Source organism: Oncorhynchus clarkii, chromosome 19 (genome assembly GCF_045791955.1).
Source record: "Oncorhynchus clarkii lewisi isolate Uvic-CL-2024 chromosome 19, UVic_Ocla_1.0, whole genome shotgun sequence".
In the NCBI taxonomy this organism is placed as follows: Eukaryota; Metazoa; Chordata; class Actinopteri; order Salmoniformes; family Salmonidae; genus Oncorhynchus; species Oncorhynchus clarkii.
This window is the reverse complement of record NC_092165.1, coordinates 37,607,932-37,630,990: the sequence shown is the minus strand read 5'-3', so window position 1 is coordinate 37,630,990 and position 23,059 is coordinate 37,607,932. Positions and strand designations below refer to the sequence as shown.

Below are 23,059 nucleotides of genomic sequence, written 5' to 3'. Positions count from 1 at the left end.
TAAACCAGAAGGCACATACATTTCTTTATTGTTCAACAGGTTATCATGAACTTTACTCTAGCAATATCAAACATGCAGTCTGGATGATGCGCCTTTAAATACAAAGTGGACAAGGCAGTATAAATAATACAATGTGCACTGTATGTCGTCATGTAAAATATATACCGTGTATATTTATATGTATAAAACGTGCTTTTCAGAAGCTTCTTGGATAAAGGAGAGCACTCAAAGCACAACATCACTCTCCAGCTGTAGTATGAGCCAGATACACACAACGTGCCAAAAGAGGAATTCTTTACAAAAATATCTGAGAAAAACATTTGAAAAGCTTCTATTGCATGTTACTGTTCAATACTTTCAGCTTGTGAATACATTTGCAGAAACTTTTCCTTCTTTTTTTTTTTTCAACAAAAATAAGTAAACTTTCGATTTCCCCCCCACTTGTTCACAGGAATAAAAAACATTCTTACTACGGGTGCATTCACCAAAAGGAAAGGCATGTAGTCAACAGCACTTTGAGGCCTTAGGGGCAAAACGTAAAACACATGCAACATCACACAGAAGATGGTGGAGGGGTCATCAAGTAGATTTTGAATAGAAAATAAACAGTATCATTTCTAAGTAATACAATGCTTGTGTTTCATCTCTGGTTTGCCCAGACGTACATTCAAACAATGAAGGAGTCAAGCTATGATATTAATGCTGCATAATGGTGCACCATTGCATTCAGCTGGTGCAGTAAACATTTCCCTCTAATAATTGTCATGCTGCGTGGTAAGTACATTAAGGCAATGCCAGGGTGAAGTGCTATAAGGTCAGTGTTAGCATCTGAACTTCAGCTCTATCCACCTACCAGTTTACAGTATTATTCTCTTGTGGGCGTAGTGTTCTGCAGTAGATACTTATGATGGCTTGTAATTGTAAACTGTATTATTAAAATGTCTTTGCCTCGGCCACAAGCATTCAGGTTGGCAGAGCACCTCAAATCGCTTACCTCTTGATCTCTGCTTTCCAATGAGGAATTTCTGTTTAAGTGTTGTCAAGGTAAGTGCTTCAACCCTCTGTTTGGCGTAATTGAGGCTATTGTTCTGTGTTGAGTGAACATCGGGATACACAAAGCCCAAAGCCAAACCCCTTCCCATGGCCTTGACATCCAACCGCCCCTCTCCTAAAGGAACCTGGAGAGAAGTTGCTCTTCATATGCACACAAACGACAGGTAGGTGTGTTGGCACATCGTTCATGGGTGACTAGCAGTTGAAGTGACTGGACATAACTGATAATTCGACACAAGGCCAAATACTATAGGACTATCAAGGTGGAAATGGGAAGAGAAGTCGTCTGGAAGAGTGAAGGGGAATCAAAGCTGTGCAAGGAGGAAATGCCAAGTGGAACATTGTTTGTTATCAGTCTTGATTGCGTGTTAGGACGAAACACCCACCACCTCGATCCCGAACCACATTTCCAAGTAAGGTTAACTGGAGAAAGAGAAAAAGGGAAACAGTATTAGTTTCTCCATAGTTTCTCCAAACCAACCCACAGCTCCGCGACATTGCCTGCACCACAGCATGCATGACCCCCCATAGCACGCAGCTATCACACATACAACCTCCCAGAGCCACACAGCTCCGCCCAATGGATTGCATGTTTTATTACAAAACGTCAAAAGTCATTGTAAATAAATGTACAAAACATCATATTATAACACATTCTCTTTTACATTAAAATGACTAGTCAAACTGAAACACACAGAAGAGGTAAGTCATGATTTGTGTCGATGGCCACTTTTGGAGTCTTCTCGTCGCATCCTGGGGGTGTGTGATCTAGGAGGACTGAGGTCAGAGGGCAAAGGTCACACAGGGGTCAGGAGGAGGCTGATACAAGAAAGGGTTTACGGTTAAGGGTTTGATCATGATCAGATTCAGTAGTGTGGTAGGCGTTCCTGGAAACCTAAAAGTGTACATAAAAATCTTATTTCCTGACATATACAACTACGAAGACTATAAGAGAACACATGAACATCTATTTTCTCAAATTCAGGTATACAAACCACCTCTTGGGCATGGTCCAAGAAAGCAGCCAATAGTTTAAAGAAATATAGGAATAAACAATATTCAGAAGGGAATATCCAAGTCCTATTTCAATACAACCAAACTCACTGCACAATATGCCTTACTAGGGATTTACTCATCAGAAATCAAGCACATCATCAATATCATCATCGATATCATGCAACGCCCAATGTTAGTCCTATAGGCCAAAGTTGAGCAATCTGAAAGCGGAAAGTGGTAATGGGCATTGCCTAAATCCACCTAGCATTAGTCACATTCTTTTCACGTCTAAGTAGTTGATAGGTGTAAGGTTCCCCCTTTTCCCAACCACCAGAGCCCTAGCTTTACTGTCTACGTCTGGTCTGTTCTTACCTGCTCTTGCTGGGGGGCAGCTGTCTGCTGGGCCGCCTCATGGACTGGCTGGGCTGGACCTTCATGGAGGAACGGGGCGAGGAGCGGGAAAAGTGCTCGGGGGCCGGGGGCTTCTTGGGGATCTTCTTGACCAGACGTCCCACCCACTTCTGTTGTTCCTCCTGAGACACGGCCAGCAGCAGCAGGTTCTTGGCCGTGGACACGTCATAGTTCACTGCAGTGGGACAAAGGGAAGGGTTTGTATTGTTTTTAATAACTGTGTTTAATAACTGTGAATAACTATGCAAAAAAACAGCAGTGCACACCTCAACCCCCTAACCATCCCTTGATATGTCCCTGACAATGTCTTTATATGCGTCTATGTAACCCTGCTCTGCTATAAGCAACGACACCACACCCCCCACACCCCTACCTCTGCAGGGCGCGATGATCTCCTCCTTCTTGTCCATGTGGTCCTTGTGGCACTTGATGTGGCAGCGCCTGCACTCCAGGGCGGGCGGAGGCTTAAACATGTTCCACAGGGGCTTGGTGCACGCCTCACAGTTGGTGGGGAAGTGGTAGAGCGTAGGGATGAACTCGTGGCCCTTGTGGCAGATGTAGCTGGACTTCTCTCCACTGGCCAGCTCCACTGGGAACTCTGGCTCCTTCTTACACTCTCCCTCATTGGCATACAGAATCTGAGGAGAGTAGGAAAAGGTCATCATGGTAATTGTCAATCATTATCATCAGTATGAACCAGCCCCATCACATGAATCGTTAAATAAATGCATGAACAAAGAGCCATAACAATCAAGGGACCTGGAATATCCTGGGGATCTCTTTGGCATCAGCACGGTAAACGTCTGTTTGAGTGACAGGCCGCACATGGAAGAGTTTACTAAAAAGACAAGGAAAGGAAGAGAACAAAAATATTTTTGATGTTGAAGGTACATTTTTTTTATTTTTGTGTCAAATCGCCAGTTGGCAACCCATCCCTTGTGAGATTAATTGATGCATAAACAAACATTACAGTAATTCACTGTGATAAATCAGTGATCATTTTTCTTCTGGTGTTCTCTGCAGTGCATAAAGAGTGAAACAATTAAATATTGTTAAATTAAATATAAAAATCAATACATAATAGTAAACAAGGTTATCCAAACAATAATTATATATAAAAAAATATACATACATATACAGTACCAGTCAAAAGTTTGGACACACCTACTCATTCAAGGGTTCTTCTTTATTTGTACTGTTTTCTACATTGTAGAATAATAGTGACGTGCTATCGACTCTCTCTCTACCGCACCAGCTGTCTTTAACTCTGAATGATTGGCTATGAAAAGCCAACTGACATTTACTACTGAGGTGCTGGCCTGTTGCACCCTCTACAACCACTGTGGTTATTATTATTTGACCCTGCTGGTCATCTATGAACGTTTGAACATCTTGGCCAGGTACTGTTATAATCTCCACCCGGCACAGCCAGAAGAGGACTGGCCACCCCTCAGAGCCTGGTTCGTCTCTAGGTTTCTTTCTAGGTTCCTGCCGTTTTAGGGAGTTTTTCCTAGCCACCGTGCTTCTACATCTGCATTGCTTGCTGTTTGGGGTTTTAACCTGGGTTTCTGTACAGCATTTTGTGACATCGGCTGATGTAAAAAGGGTTTATAAATACATTTGATTGATTGATTGTGAAGACATCAAAACTATGAAATAACACATATGGAAACATGTAGTAACCAAAACAAGTCAAAATATATTTTATATTTGAGATTCTTCAAAGTAGCCACCCTTTGCCTTGATGACAGCTTCGCACAATTTGTTTAACACTTTTTTGGTTACTACATGATTCCATATTTGTTATTTCATCATTTTGATGTCTTCACTATTATTTTACAATGTAGAAAATAGTAAAAATAAAGAAAAACCCTTGAATGAGTAGGTGTGTCCAAACTTTTGACTGGTACTGTACATACATAGGTACATATACACTGTGTATGTGTGATATATATATCTAACACGCGCACACACACACACACACACACACACACACACACACACACACACACACACACACACACACACACACACACACACACACACACACACACACACACACACACACACACACACACACACACACACACACACACACACACACACACACACACACACACACACAGAGAGAGAGAGAGAAAGGAAACAGAAGGCATTTGAACCCAGTCTGGCACAAAGTGAAGAATCATGTCAGAGACAAGCCTATACACAATCTATATACAGTACACATGTGCCATTTACCACATAGAAGCAAAATATTTTTCTAATTTAATTATAGGTAGCCCTTTTTCTTTTATTCCAGGCTTCATCTAAATATTCCGCAAACGGAAATACACAATGGACAAAAAACCATTTCAGTTTCTCTTCATCGCTCAGCCACATAATGCCAGGGTAGAACTGGTGTAAGAGCAAGCATATCTGTGTTAGCATGATGATTTGAATTGAAGTAAGAGGAGCAGGTAGATAGTCGTTACTCACTCAATATCCAGCACCATGTAGGGGTTGGATAGCTCTTTGTCCTGTTCGCTGTTATAGAACAGAATCTTCTTGCTGCTCACAACCACATACTAAAAAGAGACAAGAAACAATACTTTTAACTGTAGCGCATCAACAATATTAACTACAGAATGTTTGATCAGTAAAGCCAGGTTGTAAATCTTATCTTCACCTTTCTCTCCCATCCAAACTTCTTGGTGTTGTTCCTCACAGGCAGCGAGAGCCATCCCGCTAGTCTCATTTCTAAGAGAGTGAGAGAGGGGTGAAACATTAAAACAACAGGTCAATGTTGTGATCGATCTACATGCTTCACAGTTCGTACATATTCCCAGGAAACATAGCATTTTCTATTTCAATGCAAAAAAATATGTAAACAGTAGATGCATCAAATGATCGCAGCACTCTGCACACATTATGGACGGACTCGACGACAAAACACGAAGGTTAAATGGTTTAAGTTTCAGCTCCAGAGAGGTTTCCCTTCATGATGGACAATATATCAACCAAATAAATCAATAAATGTATAAATCATCAGAGTAATCAGTAGCCTATTATAAGTAGCCTATTATAGTGAGTACTGGCAACTGGACAACACAAGTCAAAAACAATCAGATGCCAAAGACAAAAAGAAAGATAGGTGGCACTCCAGGACGAGACAGAGCAAGTCACCAAAAACAACCAAATGTCAATATAAACATACATAAGAGGTACAAGGCTGTGAACAGAACTGCTTGTACATTGTGTTTGAATGCACATAAACGGGTCCTCCTTACCTGTGTAGGCGTCATCCGCGTCAAAGTCTGGTCCACTGCTGAGGCTGGCTGATTCTAGGGAGGAGACGTTGGCGGAGCTGAGGAGGTTATGTAGCTGCTCAATGTCACTGTCCTTACTGTCCAGGGCCATCTGTAGCTCAATGCGTACCTGACTCTCATCTGCTATTTGCTATTTGACACAAACAGGAAGAAAGGAAACATACATTTGAAATGTCTATATATTGTTAGTTTGAGGCCCCTGTTAACTTTGTTGGTCTATCTTGGTGTGACTGACCACCTGCATGTCGTTAATCTCCCTCTGGTAATTAATGATAATTCAGTACAGGTGGTTGTGTGATGGTTAGTATTAGGTTGTGTTATGGTTGGACTGACCGCCTGCATGTCGTTGATCTCTCTTTGGTACTTGATGATGGTGGAGTTGAGTTTCTCCTTCTCTGACCTCAGCTCCAGCTGCAACTTCCTGTTCTCCTTCTCCTTCCTGCGCACATCAGTGTCATTACCGCGCCGACTGCCTGCTGCACGTACCTCCTTCCTGTTCATGATCTCCGCCAGCTTGTTCACAGCCTGAGAAACACACAAGACAAGAACTAGTCATGATGAGTATCTAAAACAATAGACAAAGGTGTCTTCAACACGGTTTCCTTGCTATGCAACATTGTAAAGCTAGAAGAAATGACATTAAATCAGCCTGCCTGGGTCTTTAGTGTTCTCTCTGACTGGAGCTGCTTCTCAAACGTGAGCTTCATCTGGCTCATCTGCTGCTCATCATCCTTGGACGTCTGCAGCTCTGAACATATCACAAATAGAAGAATAGAATGTTACAATCTAATGTTGAACATACATAGATATGATCCTTTTTTACCAACCTTTTTTACCAACCACACAGTCTGGAGGCAGAAACTTACCTTCAAGTGTCTCCTTGAGTTTGTTGTTGAGCTCCTCTTTCTCATTGGCTAAGTTGGCCACATCGCTAGTGAGGGTTCGGTTGGCCTCCTCCAGCTGGGCAGGAAAGAGCAGACAAAAAGTGAGACCAATGCAATTTGATAGTATTCAGCTGCAGCAACATTCTCAAGGCCCAGCAGGTGTCACCTCAGAGTCAGACTCACAGATCTATTGGCTACAATAGTTGATTCCGTTGTTGTTCACTCCTGGTCCTGGCTATAGTACCAGCCCAGTACAAGCACACAAGCACACCTGATTAAGCGTATCAAGTTCTTGATGATTATTCGACCAGTTGAATTCTGTGTTTTCGAAAGCACTAAGCTCACGCCCAATGCAGCCCACCACGGCCCTCCAGAAACAGAAGAACCAGGGCTGACTCACCGAGCCAATGGTAATGTCCTTCTCGACCAGCTCCTGCTTGTGCCGAGCCATCATCTCTTTGAGCTCCAGCTCCTTCATGATTTTCTCCTTCTCCAGGTCGGAGTACTGCTCCTCAGCGATGGAGCGAGCCAGCTGCTCCGAGTCCGCCTTGGTCAGCGTGATCTCCAGCTGCGCCGCCAGGGAGTCCCTGAGCGGTCACAGGTCAAGCATGTCTTTATAATGTTTTATAATGTAGCATTGAACATGGGTTTTGGTTGTGTTCTTTTTTTGTGTAAATAAATAAAAAACAATGTATATTACAAGAACTCAGGAGGAAGGAGGAAGAAAGCTTGAACCAGACCCTAAAGAAACCCATCCTCTTCTGGATCTCTGGGCAGATGTTTATAAATTCAGCAGGACTGGAGTTGTACACTAGAGTGTCAGTAAACAGTGCAGGGCCAGGCCATTTTCCTGTACTCACCTCTCCTCTTGTAACTCCTGAAGGGATTGCTGCATGTCCTTGTAGAGCTTGCTCTTCTCTTCACATTCCTCCTTCAACTCCCGCACCTGGGTCTTATACAGCGTCTGGGCAACACAAAAAGATGATCAATCACAAATTCAATGCAATAATGTATACAGAGGGTGCAAGTTATCTCAAGTTAGGATTCCTCTCAAAGACAAGTGTTGCAGCACACTTACCGAAAAATACTGCTCAGCCTCTAGCTGGTCCTGAAGTTCCTTCATTTGGCCGTCCGAGTCCTGCCTTTCTCTGTGGACACAAACGCAAATTAATCCTTTCAGTTTATTGTTTTATTGTGTTGACACTTTCTCTCAGCGTTATTACTTGCTAAAAATTCAAAGGTAAAATATTAAAAAAGGAGAAGAAAAAAAAGGAGTCTGAATGTTGACTGACTTGCGTAGCTCCTGGTTTTGTTTCTCCAGGCTGCGTTTGATTTCCAGCAGGTGGTTAGCCTCCTGTTTCAGCTGCTTCTCAGAGGTCCTCAGGGTGTTGAGCTGCTGGTTCTGGGCCTTCAGGTCATTCTGGGTCAGACTGCGCTTCTGGGTCTCCTGCTCGATCTTCAAAGTTAGGTTCTTCACCTCCTCGGTGAGCCTCTCCTTGTGCCTGCGGAGCTCATCCAGTTTCTGTAGGGACTGCTTGTAGTCACAATCCAGCATGCTGCTGTGTTTCTCCAGCTCCAACATCCTGTTCTCCACACGCAGCTTGGACGCCCTCTCCTCCTGCAGCTTCTGCTCCATGTCTGGGGGCAGGGGAAAGAGGGAGAAGAATGATTTATTGAATTGGATTTGACCCTGCTGACCACAGTCTAGTTTCTTTACCAAAGATGGATTCCTGTCCTTTGTCATACCTGATAACTCAGGAAGGGCCTTACCCTTCATGGCCTCAGACTTGGCGCCCTCGATCGACTCAATCTTGCTCTTGTCTGCGAGCCGTGCCTTGGTGGCTTTGTGCGACGCCTCCTCCTGCTCCAGCCCCTGCTGCAACACCTTCAGCTTGTACGTCATGTCTATCTCCTTGCTGCTCTTCTCCTACGGGAGAGTAGAAGAGAGAGAGAAGGTTAGAAAGTGAGAGTGCATAAAATAGAGAGGGTAGGAGCATAAGAAAGTGTGGAAGTTTACCTTCTCCAGGTCGGTGAGTTTCTCCTGTAGTAGTCTCTTCTCTGTCTCTGCTTTGGATAGGGCTTGTCTCACCTGCCGAACCTCATCCTCCAGCCCTGAGATTCGCCCTACAGAGACAGAGAAATGTCACCAAAGGCTAAATCATACTGTGAATAAATACACACAGTCTCTCCCACACAAACAAAATCCCCACTAACCCTGCATGTCTGCGATGGTCTCTGAGCCCTGGCTGTGCTCTCTCCTCTCAGCCTCCAGTGCTGCCTGCAGCCCGATACACTCCTTCTCCAGAGTGAGCTTGGAGCGCTCCAGCAGGCAGCACTTGTCCTGCAGCTCTCTGCCCCCGGCCTCCAGAGCCTGCAGCTGCTTTCCTGCCTCCGTCTGGGCCTTCCTCAGCCGCGTAGCCGCCTCCTGCTCCGCACGCAATAGAGCATTGGCCTCGTCCAGCTGGATAACAAATCACTTAGTCACACTTTGTAATGTGCATTCCAATCACAAATGTAAACACATGCACAAACACACAGTCAAGTTATTTTATACCCCAAAAAACCACACCTGTCTTTGTAAGTGAATGTTCTTCTCGTTGGATATGTGCGAGTTCTGATTTCTTTTCTTCATATCGTCCAGCTGGTCTCGGAGGCTGTTGACTGCAGATCACATCACAAGTTAGATATGAAAGTATACTGTGTGTGTGTGTGTGTGTGTGTTCAGCCAGCGGTCTCACCCTCGTTCTCCAGGCAGCGTTTCCGGTCGGCCTCGCTTTCGGCCTTGCGGTGGCTCTCCACAGTCTTGTGCTGCAGTAGAGCCTTCTCTCTCTCCAGCTGCCTCAGACTCGACTCCAGAGCCTTTCTACTACTCGTCTGTCAATGCACCACCACAAAGGTCAGTTTTGGAAGTGCACAACTAATTATTTCTTGGTTGATATTTTTGTATCAGTTGTGTGCTGTAGTGGTATGCTCTATTGCTACTGTAGCTCCAGAGTTCTCACCTCTTCATCAAGTTCTTTGGAGATTTTCTCTAGACGACTGGTGGAAGTTCTACAGAAAGAGAACATAGTGCATGTCACTATTCTCATCGCCCCATATCATAAAGAACATGACTAAATCCCATAGCAAGTGAGTAATAGTAGTAGGTGTATTGTGTGTGTATGAGACCAGGGCATGTCGTGTCTACCTGCACTTGTGTTCCAGCTCATCTTTGGTCTGCATCTCATTATTGAGCTGCTCTTCCAGCTGGTGGAGTTTCTTCTGTAGCTTGGCCGACTTGAGGAAGAGGGGAAGGAGGTGGCGCAACTGTTACAATACACCTCACCTGGATTCTGCTCTAAAACTAGAGCGTATCATTTTACCACAATTTGACCTTGTTTTTTCAAAGCCATAAACAAGTGAAATCCATTCAGAAGAGCTTTGTTTAAAGAGAGAGAGAACACTTAACATCACAAAATCCTGCAACAGATAAGAAATCAGCACAGAAGTCAAAGAGCTGACAGCTTTCACGGGATTAGCTTGTTGTTTAGCTACTGAAGCAAAGCCTCGTAAGTGTTTCAGTAGCGCTAAGAACTTGACAGATTATTGTGTATAATTCTTGAGCCAAACAAAGGAATTATATTATTATGACCTGTTATGACATTGTTATTATAGTGTTGCGTTAGATTCATATGCACAAAATATAATTACATAACTTAGGTTACTTCTCTAACTCCGGTTCTCTGATATTATGAGTGAAATATCTCACGTGGGAGATTCACTAGGATCATCTACTCTCGGAAGCGTAAAGCGCCTGTTGGAGACAGACAGGTAGAGGGGCGAATGAGGTGAGCCCCTCACCTTCCTTAAAAGGAGCCACTCTCCCAATTAATGATATATGTCCCAAGAACAGTGTCCAATAGGTAAACTATTCTGTAGGAGAGGCAGTGTTTCCTATGGAAAAATATGTAGCAGAGGGGGACTCCGCACCACCAAAACAAGGGGGGGAGAGGGACCACCCATTCAACGCTGTTTTGGGGGTCGGGGACACACCCTGGAGAATTTCCATGTATAAAGGACGGAGAAGATACATTCTGGTGATTTTTTAAAAGGACATTAAACTTCAAAATGAATGAAAATGCTGACACCATCTAAAACAGAATTTCCACCTCCAGAAATGAGCCTAATAACATACTGGTAAAATTATTAACATAATGGACCATAAATATAGCTTATGCATAGTTCATATGATCAGGTATGCTATTAGCAATAAGAATGATCACCTGTAGCCCAGCTGATGTAGCTATAAATACATAGGCTGAAGCATGGGGCTGCCTATCTGCATTTACCCTATAGGGCTAATCATTACAGATCCCAAATGTGATCTTTTAACTAGTTAGAATCATATTAATAAATGTTGTGTCCCCAAATAATTCTATAAACACAGTGAATATAATGTTAGGGTAACTTGGGATAAAACTGCCACCCGGGGTAACCCACCCTCTCCCCCAACACTTTCCCTGGTTGCCATTAATGTTGCTAAAATAAAAATGTAATCTGTCTCATCACAATTGTTTTGAATCACTCCGAAAAAAAAATGATTGAGGTAGGGTGGTGTTTTTCCCCGTGTTACTCCAAAATTGACCTGTGTTACATTTATCCCCACTCTCCCCTATGCACTCACATGTTTAACCATGCTGCTGCTGAAAAAGAAATATCTGGATTCAAAATTGTGCAGTTCATGCATATTTAGGAGTTGAGAAACTAATAGGATTGGAAAGACGATTGCAAGGATTGTTGTGCTGCTTGTCAAAATGCAAGTTTCCCTCCCTATGGCACTTGTATATGCACCTCGAGAGGAATATTTCTCACACATAGAACACACGACAACAGCTCGACTTGGACAACAACTCGACTTGGTAAATAGATTCTACGCCCAATTTTTCCATGGTGTGTCAGCTCTTCTACCCCAAACGGCGTGGTCACCGTCTTTTGGGATAGGGTCTCCCAGGACCCTCATAGGGTTGTTGCTTCTACCAGACTGCAGCAAGTCAGTCTAAATAGATGCGGAAAGAGGGCTCTCTCTGGAGCAGCCAGCACCATGACGTAAGATGTCAGGCAATATAGCCGTAGGAAGAAGGAAACAACTGCAGTGCAGTATTCCTAATCCTGGTCAGTAGGACAGCTACATAACTGGTATGTCTTGGCCCTGCTCCATGGGTAGGGTTGTTAAGAGCAAAGATATCTCTTCAGCCGCTCACTCCCGTAGGATGGGGAGGCAAAGCAGGCAGTGGCCCGGCTGCATGAACCAATTGCAGTAAAAAACTGGATGAAGAAAAGCCGAAGGTTCGTGGACTCGGGAGTACCAGATAGCAGTCTGGGGCTCTGATGCCTGGTGAAGGCGCCCCATCCCACTATTTTGACTTATCTCGAGCTCAATGGAGAGTGTTCTCCATAACAGAGCCAAGTCGCATTTGCAATGTAGAGGGGGGAAAAACGGTGAACCCTGGAAACCTGCTCTCCCGTAGAACAAGGAAGCAAATGCGGTTCGAGTTCCCCTGCCTTGTTGTATAAAGTCGCAGCACCCTCTGGTGGGAAAACCGTCATCGGCGCATACCAGAGCTGGCTTGACTGGGATAGCTCGTGCCATAGCTGTCAGAGGCAAAAATGTCTCACACAATATGTAAAAAGGGCCACAGTGGATGTCAAAGACCGAATGCCATCCTGCTTCCAATGTCGGTGAGAACAGAGGGAGGGCTCACATGCTGACTTTACTGCCTCTGGCTGAAAATCCGAGAAGGCACGGGGGGGGGGGGTTTGAGAATAGGGTTGTCGCAATGCAGCCCTGCCTTCCCACTGCTGCAAAACTTGGAGAGGGGAAGGAAAAGAAAACGTTAAACCCGAAAAAGGAGGGTAGGGCAGAGAGCCATAGGTCTTGCACACTATCCTTCTAAGCCGCCCTAGGTTGTCCAGCTCTTCTTATCTCCCTCAGGAAGGTTAGAGAGGTTGTTTGTTGCGGCTGCAGCGTAAGACTGCTTCCCGACAGGTTTGGCCTGGTTCAGGGGCCTTGCCGGAGTCTTGGCAGACTGCTGCGTCACCAGGGACCTCAGTCCCCCAAGGACAGCTTATTACCCCTTCCCAGCAGTGAGGCTGGGGCTATATACAGGAACCAACGGCTGCCACGTGCTTCGCCTTTATTCTTGTGCATGTCACACTTTGGCCGCATGGCGGCAACAGTTAACCCGAACAACTCCTTGAGTGTCACTGGGGCATCCAGTCGGTCTTTAGTAACACGGCGCGAGGGACTGAGATGGTCAGCCAGTGACGGCTCCACTGCGGGAGGGTTGCCAAACTCGGATTCTTCTATATGTCCAGGCTAGGGGTACCCCTAGCAAGAGTTTAGCTAGTTAGGGCTTTATCCCACTAGTTCTTAGCTTCCCTGAGGCAAACTGATAATGCGTGGAGCAGCTATTTTAAATCGAAGCTGTATGAGACAGGAGTCCCTTAACGGACGCTGAGCTCCCACAGGAGACGGCCACTCAATGCAGAGTCTGGCCACGGCTTGTTTGCAGAGATGAAGGAGCTCAAACTCCAAAGGAGGAGGGGCAGTTCCACTGCTCTCAGGGCCTGAGAGGGCAGGAGAACGGGGTCAGCCCCCATCTCCTGAGTTATCTCGAGGATATCCGTGAGATTAATTCCATCGTCATCCTCTAACTCGCCTTCCCCTGACACTACATCGTCCAACAGTGAAGGGAGGGAGTTGAGGCATTCTATGGTCTAGCCCCAAATGGGCATGGTTGCGGGGAGCTGAGCCACAGCTGTCGCTGTTGGCTTGGAGGAGAGAGGGGCTACCGATATAGAAGCACATTTAAAGCCTCTTCTTCAGACCTGCCCTTGTCAGCAGTTTGCAGTGCTCACAGGACTCAGGGTCGTCGAGCCTCTCATGGGGATGTTCCTTATTGATGCACAGAGGTTTGGAACCTTTCCCTACAATCATGGAACCACAAGCACAAGAACGTGGGGGTTCGAGTGCTGGGCTAGTCTCTTCCTGGGACGGGATAATGGTGGCTATCGTTTTTTCGGGCCCCTGTTCAACAGAGCCATAGTGGATGAGAAGATCCTTCCCACCATGGTCCAGGCTATAGCCCTCAATGCCAGCAGGGCTCTAAAATCCCTCTCCCCCCTCTACCAGACATTGTATTCTGCCATAAAGGAACAAGGCTTGCTAGGGGGACAGCAAGATGCCGGTTGTAAGAGCAACGTGCATATGGTGTAGCCTAGATAGTTAGAAGCTTTGTGGCTGGTGGCTAGCCAAAAATATCTTGTGTAAATGGTGTAATAAGCTAGCTAGTTAGAAGCCTTGCGGCTAACAGCTAGCAATAATGAGCAAAGTAGAACGCTATAGCCACGAGGCTATAGTGGCATTAGCTAGCAGTAACTGTAGCTAGCTCAGTACTAGTTGAAGGAAACCGTGCGGGGGCGAAGTTAGCCTTCAGATAGTGTGCTCCTGTGACTGAAGGAGCAGTGAGGCTGAGACGGACGGTCTAGTTAACACAATGGGTGAACATAGTTTAATCTAGATGAGAAAAGGGAGCTAGCAATGCTACCGTGTTGCAGGTACGGCGAGCTTCCCAAGTTAGCCTTGCAGAGTGGGCTAACAGAGTCTCAATAGCTAGCCGGGAAGCAAGCTACCAACAGAGATAGAAGTAGAAAAGTCACACAGTCTACACAAAACGAAAACCTTCCGGTCAGTACTAAACCTCTCGAGACCTACACTAGGCAGCGATAACCTTCACGGTTCACTTGTGAGCAGTCAAGCAGGAAAACAGGCATCCAGTCAATCTGAGCACTAGAGAGTAATGTTAATTCTCTTTGTGAGGAAGAGAAGCGAGAATAACCAGAGGGCGGGAGAGTGGCTCCTTTTAAGGAAGGTGAGGGGCTCACCTCATTCACCACTCTACCTGTGTCTCCAACAGATGCTTTTGATAGGTTCTTCCGAGAGTAGGGGATCCTTGCAAATCCGCCACATGTGATATCAAAACAAATAATTGAAAGAGAACTATATGTATATGACAGGCAAGTTGGTACCCACCTCTCCTTTCAAGGCTGCTGAGTTCACGGTCACAACTGTAGAGTTATTCACACCACTTAGTAACCTGGAGGAAACACATTGGTATTTGATGAAGAACTAACAGCTCACACACATACACACATTAATACACACTTTCAGAGTTTTTAACATAATCAAAGCTTGTGTGAAACTTAGACATCCACTACACATGAGTTACTAAGTAAAAAATACTGTCCATGATGAGGAAGGACTGTGAAAGTGAGACATGAAGTCTGCAGACTTACTGGTCTTCCTTGAAGTATGTGAAGCCGACGAAAGGAAGCTGGTTTCCCACAAAAGCCTTAGGAGTAGGAAAGGTCTCCACGTCACCCTTGTCATCTTCTATCTCATCAAAGTTGCTAGTGTCAATGTCACTGCTCAACTCTGGAACCACAGGAGCCGCCGCTAAACAGTGGGAGGGAGAGTGGGAGGAGAGGTGGGGGGGGGGAGAGTGGGAGGAGAGGTGGGGGGGAGAGTGGGAGGAGAGGTGGGGGGGAGAGAAAGAAGGAAATATTGATGTTATTTATGTAATTTCTTGGTAACCATATGTAATATGTTTTCTATTGTACCAGGATGATCTTATATGATCAAATAAATAAAATGTACTTGGCTGTATGGCAGACACCTACTGTTTCTGATGCTGTCGAAGTTCCATTGGTCATTCTTGAAAAAGGGGTGTCGTTTGATCTCCTCCACCCCGTTGCGGCCCAGTCGCACCTCCCTAAAAACCAAAAACAGGGCCATAGACTTAGTTGAAGTCGGAAGTTTACATACACCTTAGACAAATAAAATTAACTCAGTTTTTCACAATTCCTGACATTTAATCCGAGTAAAAATTCCCTGTCTTAGGTCAGTTAGGATCACCACTTTATTTTAAGAATGTGAAATGTCAGAATAATAGTAGAGAGAATTATTTACTTCAGCTTTTATTTCTTTCATCACATTTCCAGTGGGTCAGAAGTTTACATACACTCAATTAGTATTTTGTAGCATTGCCTTTAAATTGTTTAACTTGGATCAAACGTTTCAGGTAGCATTCCACAAGCTTCCCACAATACATTTTGGCCCATTCCTCCTGACAGAGCTGGTGTAACTGAGTCAGGTTTGTAGGCCTCCTTGCTCGCATACACTTTTTCACGCTTTTACGCTTGTTCTGCCCAAAAATTCTCTATAGGTCAGGGCTATGCGATGGCCACTCAAATACCTTGACTTTGTTATCCTTGAGCCATTTGCCACAACTTTGGAAGAATGCTTGGTGTCATTGACCATTTGGAAGACCCATTTCCGACCAAGCTTTAACTTCCTGACTGATGTCTTGAGATGTTGCTTCAATATATCCACATCATTTTCCATCCTCATGGTGCCATCTATTTTTGTGAAGTGCACCAGTCCCTCCTGCAGCAAAGCACCCCCACAACATGATGCTGCCACCCCTGTGCTTCACAGTTGGGATGGTATTCTTTGGCTTGCAACGTTCCCCTTTTACCTCCAAACATAATGATGGTTATTATGGCCAGAAAGTTCTATTTTTGTTTTATCAGACCAGAGGACATTTCTCAAAAAAGTACGATCTTTGTCCCCATGCGCAGTTGCAAACCACAGTCTGGCTTTTCATGGAGCAGAGGCTTCTTCCTTGCTGAGCGGCCTTTCAGGTTATGTCGATATAGGACTCGTTTTACTGTGGATGTAGATACTTTTGTAACTGTTTCCTCCAGCATCTTCACAAGGTCCTCTGCTGTTGTTCTGGGATTGATTTGCACATTTCGCACCAAAGTAAATTAATCTCTAGGAGACAGAAAGCGTCTCCTTCCTGAGTGGTATGACGGCTGCATGTTCCCATGGTGTTTATACTTGCGTACTATTGTTTGTACAGATGAACGTGGTACTTTCAGGCGTTTGGAAATTGCTCCCATGGATGAACCAGACCCGTGAAGGTCTACAATTTGTTTTCTGAGGCCTTGGCTGATTTCTTTAGATTTTCCCATGATCTCAAGCAAAGAGGCACTGAGTTTGAAGGTAGGCCTTGAAATACATCCACAGGTACACCTCCAATTGACTCAAATTATGTCAATTAGCCTATCAGAAGCTTCTAAAGCCATGACATAATTTTCTGGAATTTTCCAAGCTGTTTAAAAGCACAGTCAACTTAGTGTATGTAAACCTCTGACCCACTGGAATTGTGATACAGTGAAATAATCTGTCTGTATACAGTTGTTGGAAACATTACTTGTGTCATGCACAAAGTAGATGTCCTAACCAAAATGCCAAAACTATAGATTGTTAACAAGAAATTTGTGGAGTGGTTGAAAAACGAGTTTTAATGACTCCAACCTAAGTGTATGTAAACTTCCGACTTCAACTGTATGTTAGTGGCCAGGGAAAAAGCTGGGATAGTTCCGTCTTAAAATAGTCTGGATATCGGTCAGACTCCTCCAAAAATGACTTTGCAAACTGTAACTTGAAGTTTAAATCTATAACTGTGGTTATTATTCTTAATATCATTGTTACCTGTCTGTCAGGAAGGCACAGATGAGGTTTTTGGCGTCTTTGGAGATCTCTACGTCATCTGGAAAGTTGAGGGAATTCTTGTGATCCATGATCTTGCTGTATGTTCCAACAAGGGAGTCGGCATAGAATGGTGTGTCACCTAATGGGAACATAGCACAGAAATAATTACACTATGTTTACTTATAAGCAATTTGCTTACAAGTTCTCCAATATCTTTTTTTATAGGCAAACTTGATATATCTTCAGTTAGTGTAAACTAAGATTCTGAGTCATTATTTTTAGACAAACAAAGAACGGGAACATAAACACCAAGGAGTTAAGACAACCCCAACTCACCGACTAGCATCTCGAAGATGAAGACCCCTACAGACCACCAGTCACACTCCCGTCCGTAGTAACCATCTCCACCCTGCGACTTTAGAACCTCTGGAGAGATGTAGTCTGGAGTGCCAACCGCTGTGTCACAGTGCACCATCCCAGTCTGTAACCAGGCAATCCTTCAGTTAGACACATTTTCTCAAGCAAACCAAGTATGAATCATCAAGTATATACCGTTAAGTTTTAATGAGCGCTTATCAAATAAGTGTTAACTTAAAGCACAGCTAGGCACATGCTCTCTTTATGCTCTCTTTAGCACACTGCACAGCTAGGCACAAGCTACTCCGCTGGAAGTATTGTGAGTAATGCTCTCTTTAGCACACTGCACAGCTGGAACAAGTGGAAAATGTGGTCCTCACAGAGTCCATCTTCATGCAGGTTCCGAAGTCGGCCAGTTTGAGGTGTCCGTGGCGGTCCAGGAGCATGTTGTCAGGCTTGACGTCGCGGTGGATGAAACCCAGGGAGTGGATGGCATCCAGTGCCATGACCACCTCGGCCGTGTAGAACCGGGCCCACTTCTCAGGCACATCGTAGGTACTGGTGAGGTTCACCAGGTCCCCTCCAGGCATGTACTCCATCACCATGTAAAGGTAACGGTCGTCTTGGAAGGCACAGCACAACTAGACACAGACCGGAAAGCAAAGACAATACAGGTTACAGGGTTTATCTTCCATCACACAATTTTGATTTTATATTGTTTGTGCAGATCGTTTTAAAATCTGTTTTTGTCCTGTCTTGTTATACAATATAATATACACTCAGTGGCCAGTTTATTAAGTACACCAACCCGTTCACGAAAATGGTTTGCTCCTACAGACAGTGAGTTACGTGGCCGTGGCTTGCTATATAAGGCAGGCAGACCGGCAACAAGACATTAAGTTACTATTCGATTTAACCTTAGAATGGGCAAAACGAGTGACTTAAGCGGCTGAGCGTGGCCAGGTGCACCGGTTCCAGTATCTCAGAAACGGCCGGCCTCCTGGGCTTTTCACACACAACAGTATCCAGGGTTTACCGAGAATGGTGTGACAAACAAAAAACATCATGTCAGCGGCAGTCCTGTGGGTGAAAACAGCTTGTTGACGAGAGGTCTCAGAACAACAGTGGTGTGCAGAACGGCATCTCGGAACACACAACTCATCGGTCCTTGTCATGGATGGGCTATTGCAGCAGACAAAAGCACCGGGTTCCACTCCTGTCAGCTAAAAACAAGAAGAAGCGGCTCCAGTGGGCAGGCGATCACCAACACTGGACAACTGAGGAGTGGAAAAACATTGCCTGGTCCGACGAATCCCGGTTGAGTATATAGGTGTGTGTGTGTCAGGTCTTACTTGTACGACCCAGGGACTGTTGGCGAAGGCCATAATATCCCTCTCCTCCCAGAAAAAGGCAGAGTCTGAGCGTTTTATCATCTCAAACTTGCTCAGCAGCTTCATGGCGTACACTTTCTGAGAGGCTTTGTGTCGAACCTGGGGGAAACAAAGGAATTAAAGAGACAAAAAGAGAGATGGAAAAATACACAAAGGGAGAGTCAAAACTAAGTGGTGTACGCAATACGCAGATGCTTCACATCTTGATGAAATACAAAAATAAATACATCTCACCAGCTGAACCTCCCCAAACGCCCCTCTGCCGATCACCTTCACCCTGTCAAAGTCCTCAGACTTCATCTGAAAGTCCCGTAGGTGCCCCATCACCTTCTCATCTGCATGGAGAAGAGAGGAGTCAGCCATCCACACACACATATTCACACACACATCTTTACTATCACCAAACATACTTACATCTGTTTAAAAAGGTTTCTACATTTTTGTTTTTCCGTAGGGCAGGGTAGTCTAGATCTAGAACGAAGGCATTGATAGAATCCTGAAATAGAGAAAGAAGAAAACCCATTCATTGGAAAAGATAAACCAACATAACATGCAATCAAGCAAAGTGAATGTGGGAGCGTTATTTCTGGGGTGTAATTAAACGTTTTACCCAAAACAATGAGGACATTTAAGTGCCACAAAAATTGGGTATAACATGTGCCCATTTCAATTAATTTAATTCAGGAATTGGGCATAAAATGTGATCTAATAAAAATTCCATTACATTGAAGTGGAATTGACATAACTCATAACAAGCATAAAACACAGAGAATGTAGGGCAGTGGATTTGACAGCTGTCATTCTCTCAGATATTTGTATGAAGATGTGTCAAGAATAACATTACAACAATTATAACATTCATCTTCAAATGTGCCAAGAAAAATATTACAACAGACCTTTCTAGAACCTTTCAGATCCTACAGTTGAAGTCGGAGGTTTGCATACACCTTAGTCAAATACATTTAAACTCAGTTTTTCACAATTCCTGACATTTAATCCTGGTAAAGATTCCCTGTCTTAGGTCAGTAAGGATCACCACTTTATTCTAAGAATGTGAAATGTCAGAATAATAGTAGAGAGAATTATTTATTTCAGCTTTTACTTCTTTCATCACATTCCCAGTGGGTCAGAAGTTTACATAGACTCAATTAGTATTTGGTAGCATTGCCTTTAAATTGTTTAACTTGGGTCAAACATTTCGGGTAGCCTTCCACAAGCTTTGTAATGGCCACTCCAATACCTTGACTTTGTTGTCCTTGAGCCATTTGCCACAACTTTGGAAGAATGCTTGGTGTCATTGGCCATTTGGAAGACCCATTTGCGACCAAGCCTTAACTTCCTGACTGATGTCTTGAGATGTTGCTTCAATATATCCACATGATTTTCCATCCTCATGGTGCCATCGATTTTATGAAGTGCACCAGTCCCACCTGCAGCAATGCACCCCCACAACATGATGCTGCCACCCCTGTGCTTCACAGTTGGGATGGTATTCTTTGGCTTGCAACGTTCCCCTTTTACCTCCAAACATAATGATGGTCATTATGGCCAGAAAGTTCTATTTTTGTTTTATCAGACCAGAGGACATTTCTCCAAAAAGTACGATCTTTGTCCCCATGCGCAGTTGCAAACCGCAGTCTGGCTTTTCATGGTGGTTTTGGAGCAGTGGCTTCTTCCTTGCTGAGCAGTCTTTCAGGTTATGTAAATATAGGACTCGTTTTACTGTGGATATAGATACTTTTGTAACTGTTTCCTCCAGCATCTTCACAAGGTTTGATTGATTTGCACTTTTCGCACCAAAGTACGTTCATCTCTAGGAGACAGAAAGTGTCTCCTTCCTGAGCGGTATGACGGCAGCGTGGTCCCATGTTGTTTATACTTGCATACTATTGTTGTACTGATGAACGTGGTACCTTCAGGCATTTGGAAATTGCTCCCAAGGATGAACCAGACTTGTGGAGGTCCAAAAAATTTTTCTGAGGTCTTGGCTGATTTCTTTTGATTTTTCCATGATGTCAAACAAAGAGGCACTGAGTTTGAAGGCAGGCCTTGAAATTCATCCACAGACACACCTCCAATTGACTCAAATTATGTCAATTAGCCTATCAGAAGCTTCTAAAGCCATGACATCATTTCCCAAGCTGTTTAAAAGCATAGTCAACTTAGTGTATGTAAACTTCTGATCCACTGGAATTGTGATACAGTAAATTATATGTGAAATAATCTGTTGTTGGAAAAATTACTTGTGTCATGCACAAAGTAGATGTCTTGACCAACTTGCCAAAACTATAGTTTGTTAACAAGAAATATGTGGAGTGGTTGAAAAACGAGTTTTAATGACTCCAACCTAAGTGTATGTAAACTTCCGAATTCAACTGTACATGCGTCTCTTTCTCACCCCCCAGTTCGTCCGTCTCTCTACTCTGCAGAAGTCAGTGTACACTATACAGCTTGATGCCAGCTGTTTCATCATCTCCACTCCACTTCCCAATAAAGGACGTACCTCACACAGAACTACTATTTGAGGAGAAGAAGCACACAGACACACGCTCACTCTGACACAAACAGAAACACGCTGACGCTCACATTGACACGGCTCATCTCCCCTTAGAGCTCAGCAATACAGGAAATGATCCACCCCGCCCAGCACTCAGAAGATAATTTAACTGTGTCATGAAGCCGGTACCTCAGTGTGCAAGTCATTTCCTCTGTAGAGAGAGACAACTCCACACAGCCCGCCTATCCCTACTCAATAGGCGGTGAGTAAAAAAAAGTGAAGCTACACTTTATAACTAGTGGACTGTAGAAATTGTTATTTCTATTTCTAACTATTTACCTGTTATTTAATTAGAAACATCACTGTATAATGGCTGATTGGTCATAACCAAAATTAGGGTTCACTGGAAAAAAGCATGAGTAATGTGCAATTACAAAATGCACCTGCATTTGTGTTGATGCCTGTGAAGTAGTCTACAGTTACCAGGAAGACCTGCTACTTCACAACATAAGATTCGATTTTTACCACATATTTTCCTATGAAATATCTTGCTATAAATACCCTTTGCAACATGACTGTAAAATAAAGTCTCATCCTTCCTGGGGAAAAAAGCACCTAAATCCCAGAGCATCTTGTCAGGTACAGAGCAGAACCCTGACTGATCACACATGTCAATCATGCATTACTGGACAGCCATTGGACAAGAGCCATCCATGGCAAAAACAACAAGATATACTTTGAGTCTGAACGTCCATTCCATGCGTGTTTGTGGGCAACACCCGGGGAGATTAAGAACCCTTCTTTCAAACTTCCATCAAATCAAATCAAATCTTATTTATCATGTGCACCGAATAAAACAGGTGTAAACCTTAATGTGAAATGCTTATGCTCGAGAAACAGAGCTAAGAAAATATCTACTGGGGGCCTCCCGAGTGGCGCAGTGGTCTAAGGCACTGCATTGCAGTGCTAGCTGTGCCACTAGAGATCCTGGTTCAAGCTCTGTCGCAGCTGTCCACGGCCCGGGAGAGCCATGGGGCGGCGCACAATTGGCCCAGCGTCGTCCGGGTTAGGCGAGGGTTTGGCCGGCAGGGATGTTCTTGTCCCATCTCGCACTAGCGACTCCTGTTGTGGGCCGGGCGCAATACATGCACAGTGTTTCCTCCGACACATTGGTGCACCTGTAGTGTATCATCCGCGTCATCGAGTCACTGGTACTTCTTGCTTTAGTTTTTGCATGTAAGCAGGAAATCAGGAGGATATAATTATGGTCATATTTGCCAAATGGAGGGCGAAGGAGAGCTTTGTATGCGTCTCTGTGTGTGGAGTAAAGGTGGTCTAGAAATGTTTTTCCTCTGGTTGCACATGTGACATGCTGGTAGAAATGAGGTAAAACTGATTTAAGTTTGACTGCATTAAAGCTGCCGCCACTAGGAGCACCGCTGAGTGCTAAAGTTAGTTGAGTGCGGTCTTAGTGCCAGCATCAGTTTGTGGTGGTATATAGACGGCTATGAATAATATAGATGAGAACTCTCTTGGTAGATAGTGTACCTCATAATAAGCTTTAG

At 44.3% G+C, this 23,059-nt stretch overlaps 1 protein-coding gene across 2 annotated transcripts in view; it reads right to left on the bottom strand.

Annotated features, from left to right (window-relative positions):
* Positions 1-23,059, bottom strand: part of LOC139375120 (rho-associated protein kinase 2-like) — a 43,018-nt gene continuing 19,959 nt past the window's right edge. The window contains exons 2-31 of one of the 2 annotated variants that reach the window (XM_071116598.1): positions 19,412-19,493; positions 19,232-19,332; positions 18,959-19,096; positions 17,987-18,247; positions 17,586-17,730; positions 17,250-17,388; positions 15,371-15,462; positions 14,987-15,146; positions 14,724-14,787; positions 9,840-9,928; positions 9,655-9,703; positions 9,391-9,526; positions 9,222-9,313; positions 8,867-9,113; positions 8,670-8,776; positions 8,399-8,579; positions 7,945-8,290; positions 7,731-7,800; positions 7,513-7,616; positions 7,053-7,239; positions 6,635-6,728; positions 6,422-6,516; positions 6,102-6,293; positions 5,730-5,898; positions 5,129-5,199; positions 4,939-5,027; positions 3,220-3,298; positions 2,834-3,098; positions 2,422-2,635; positions 1-1,476 (exon numbers count right to left, since the gene is read on the bottom strand). In XM_071116598.1, coding sequence (XP_070972699.1) covers positions 1,473-1,476; positions 2,422-2,635; positions 2,834-3,098; positions 3,220-3,298; positions 4,939-5,027; positions 5,129-5,199; positions 5,730-5,898; positions 6,102-6,293; positions 6,422-6,516; positions 6,635-6,728; positions 7,053-7,239; positions 7,513-7,616; positions 7,731-7,800; positions 7,945-8,290; positions 8,399-8,579; positions 8,670-8,776; positions 8,867-9,113; positions 9,222-9,313; positions 9,391-9,526; positions 9,655-9,703; positions 9,840-9,928; positions 14,724-14,787; positions 14,987-15,146; positions 15,371-15,462; positions 17,250-17,388; positions 17,586-17,730; positions 17,987-18,247; positions 18,959-19,096; positions 19,232-19,332; positions 19,412-19,493 — 4,062 coding nt within the window. In that variant the 3' untranslated portion in view covers positions 1-1,472. The remainder of the gene's footprint in view (positions 1,477-2,421; positions 2,636-2,833; positions 3,099-3,219; positions 3,299-4,938; positions 5,028-5,128; positions 5,200-5,729; positions 5,899-6,101; positions 6,294-6,421; positions 6,517-6,634; positions 6,729-7,052; positions 7,240-7,512; positions 7,617-7,730; positions 7,801-7,944; positions 8,291-8,398; positions 8,580-8,669; positions 8,777-8,866; positions 9,114-9,221; positions 9,314-9,390; positions 9,527-9,654; positions 9,704-9,839; positions 9,929-14,723; positions 14,788-14,986; positions 15,147-15,370; positions 15,463-17,249; positions 17,389-17,585; positions 17,731-17,986; positions 18,248-18,958; positions 19,097-19,231; positions 19,333-19,411; positions 19,494-23,059) is intronic. The other variant, XM_071116599.1, reaches the window with a different exon arrangement.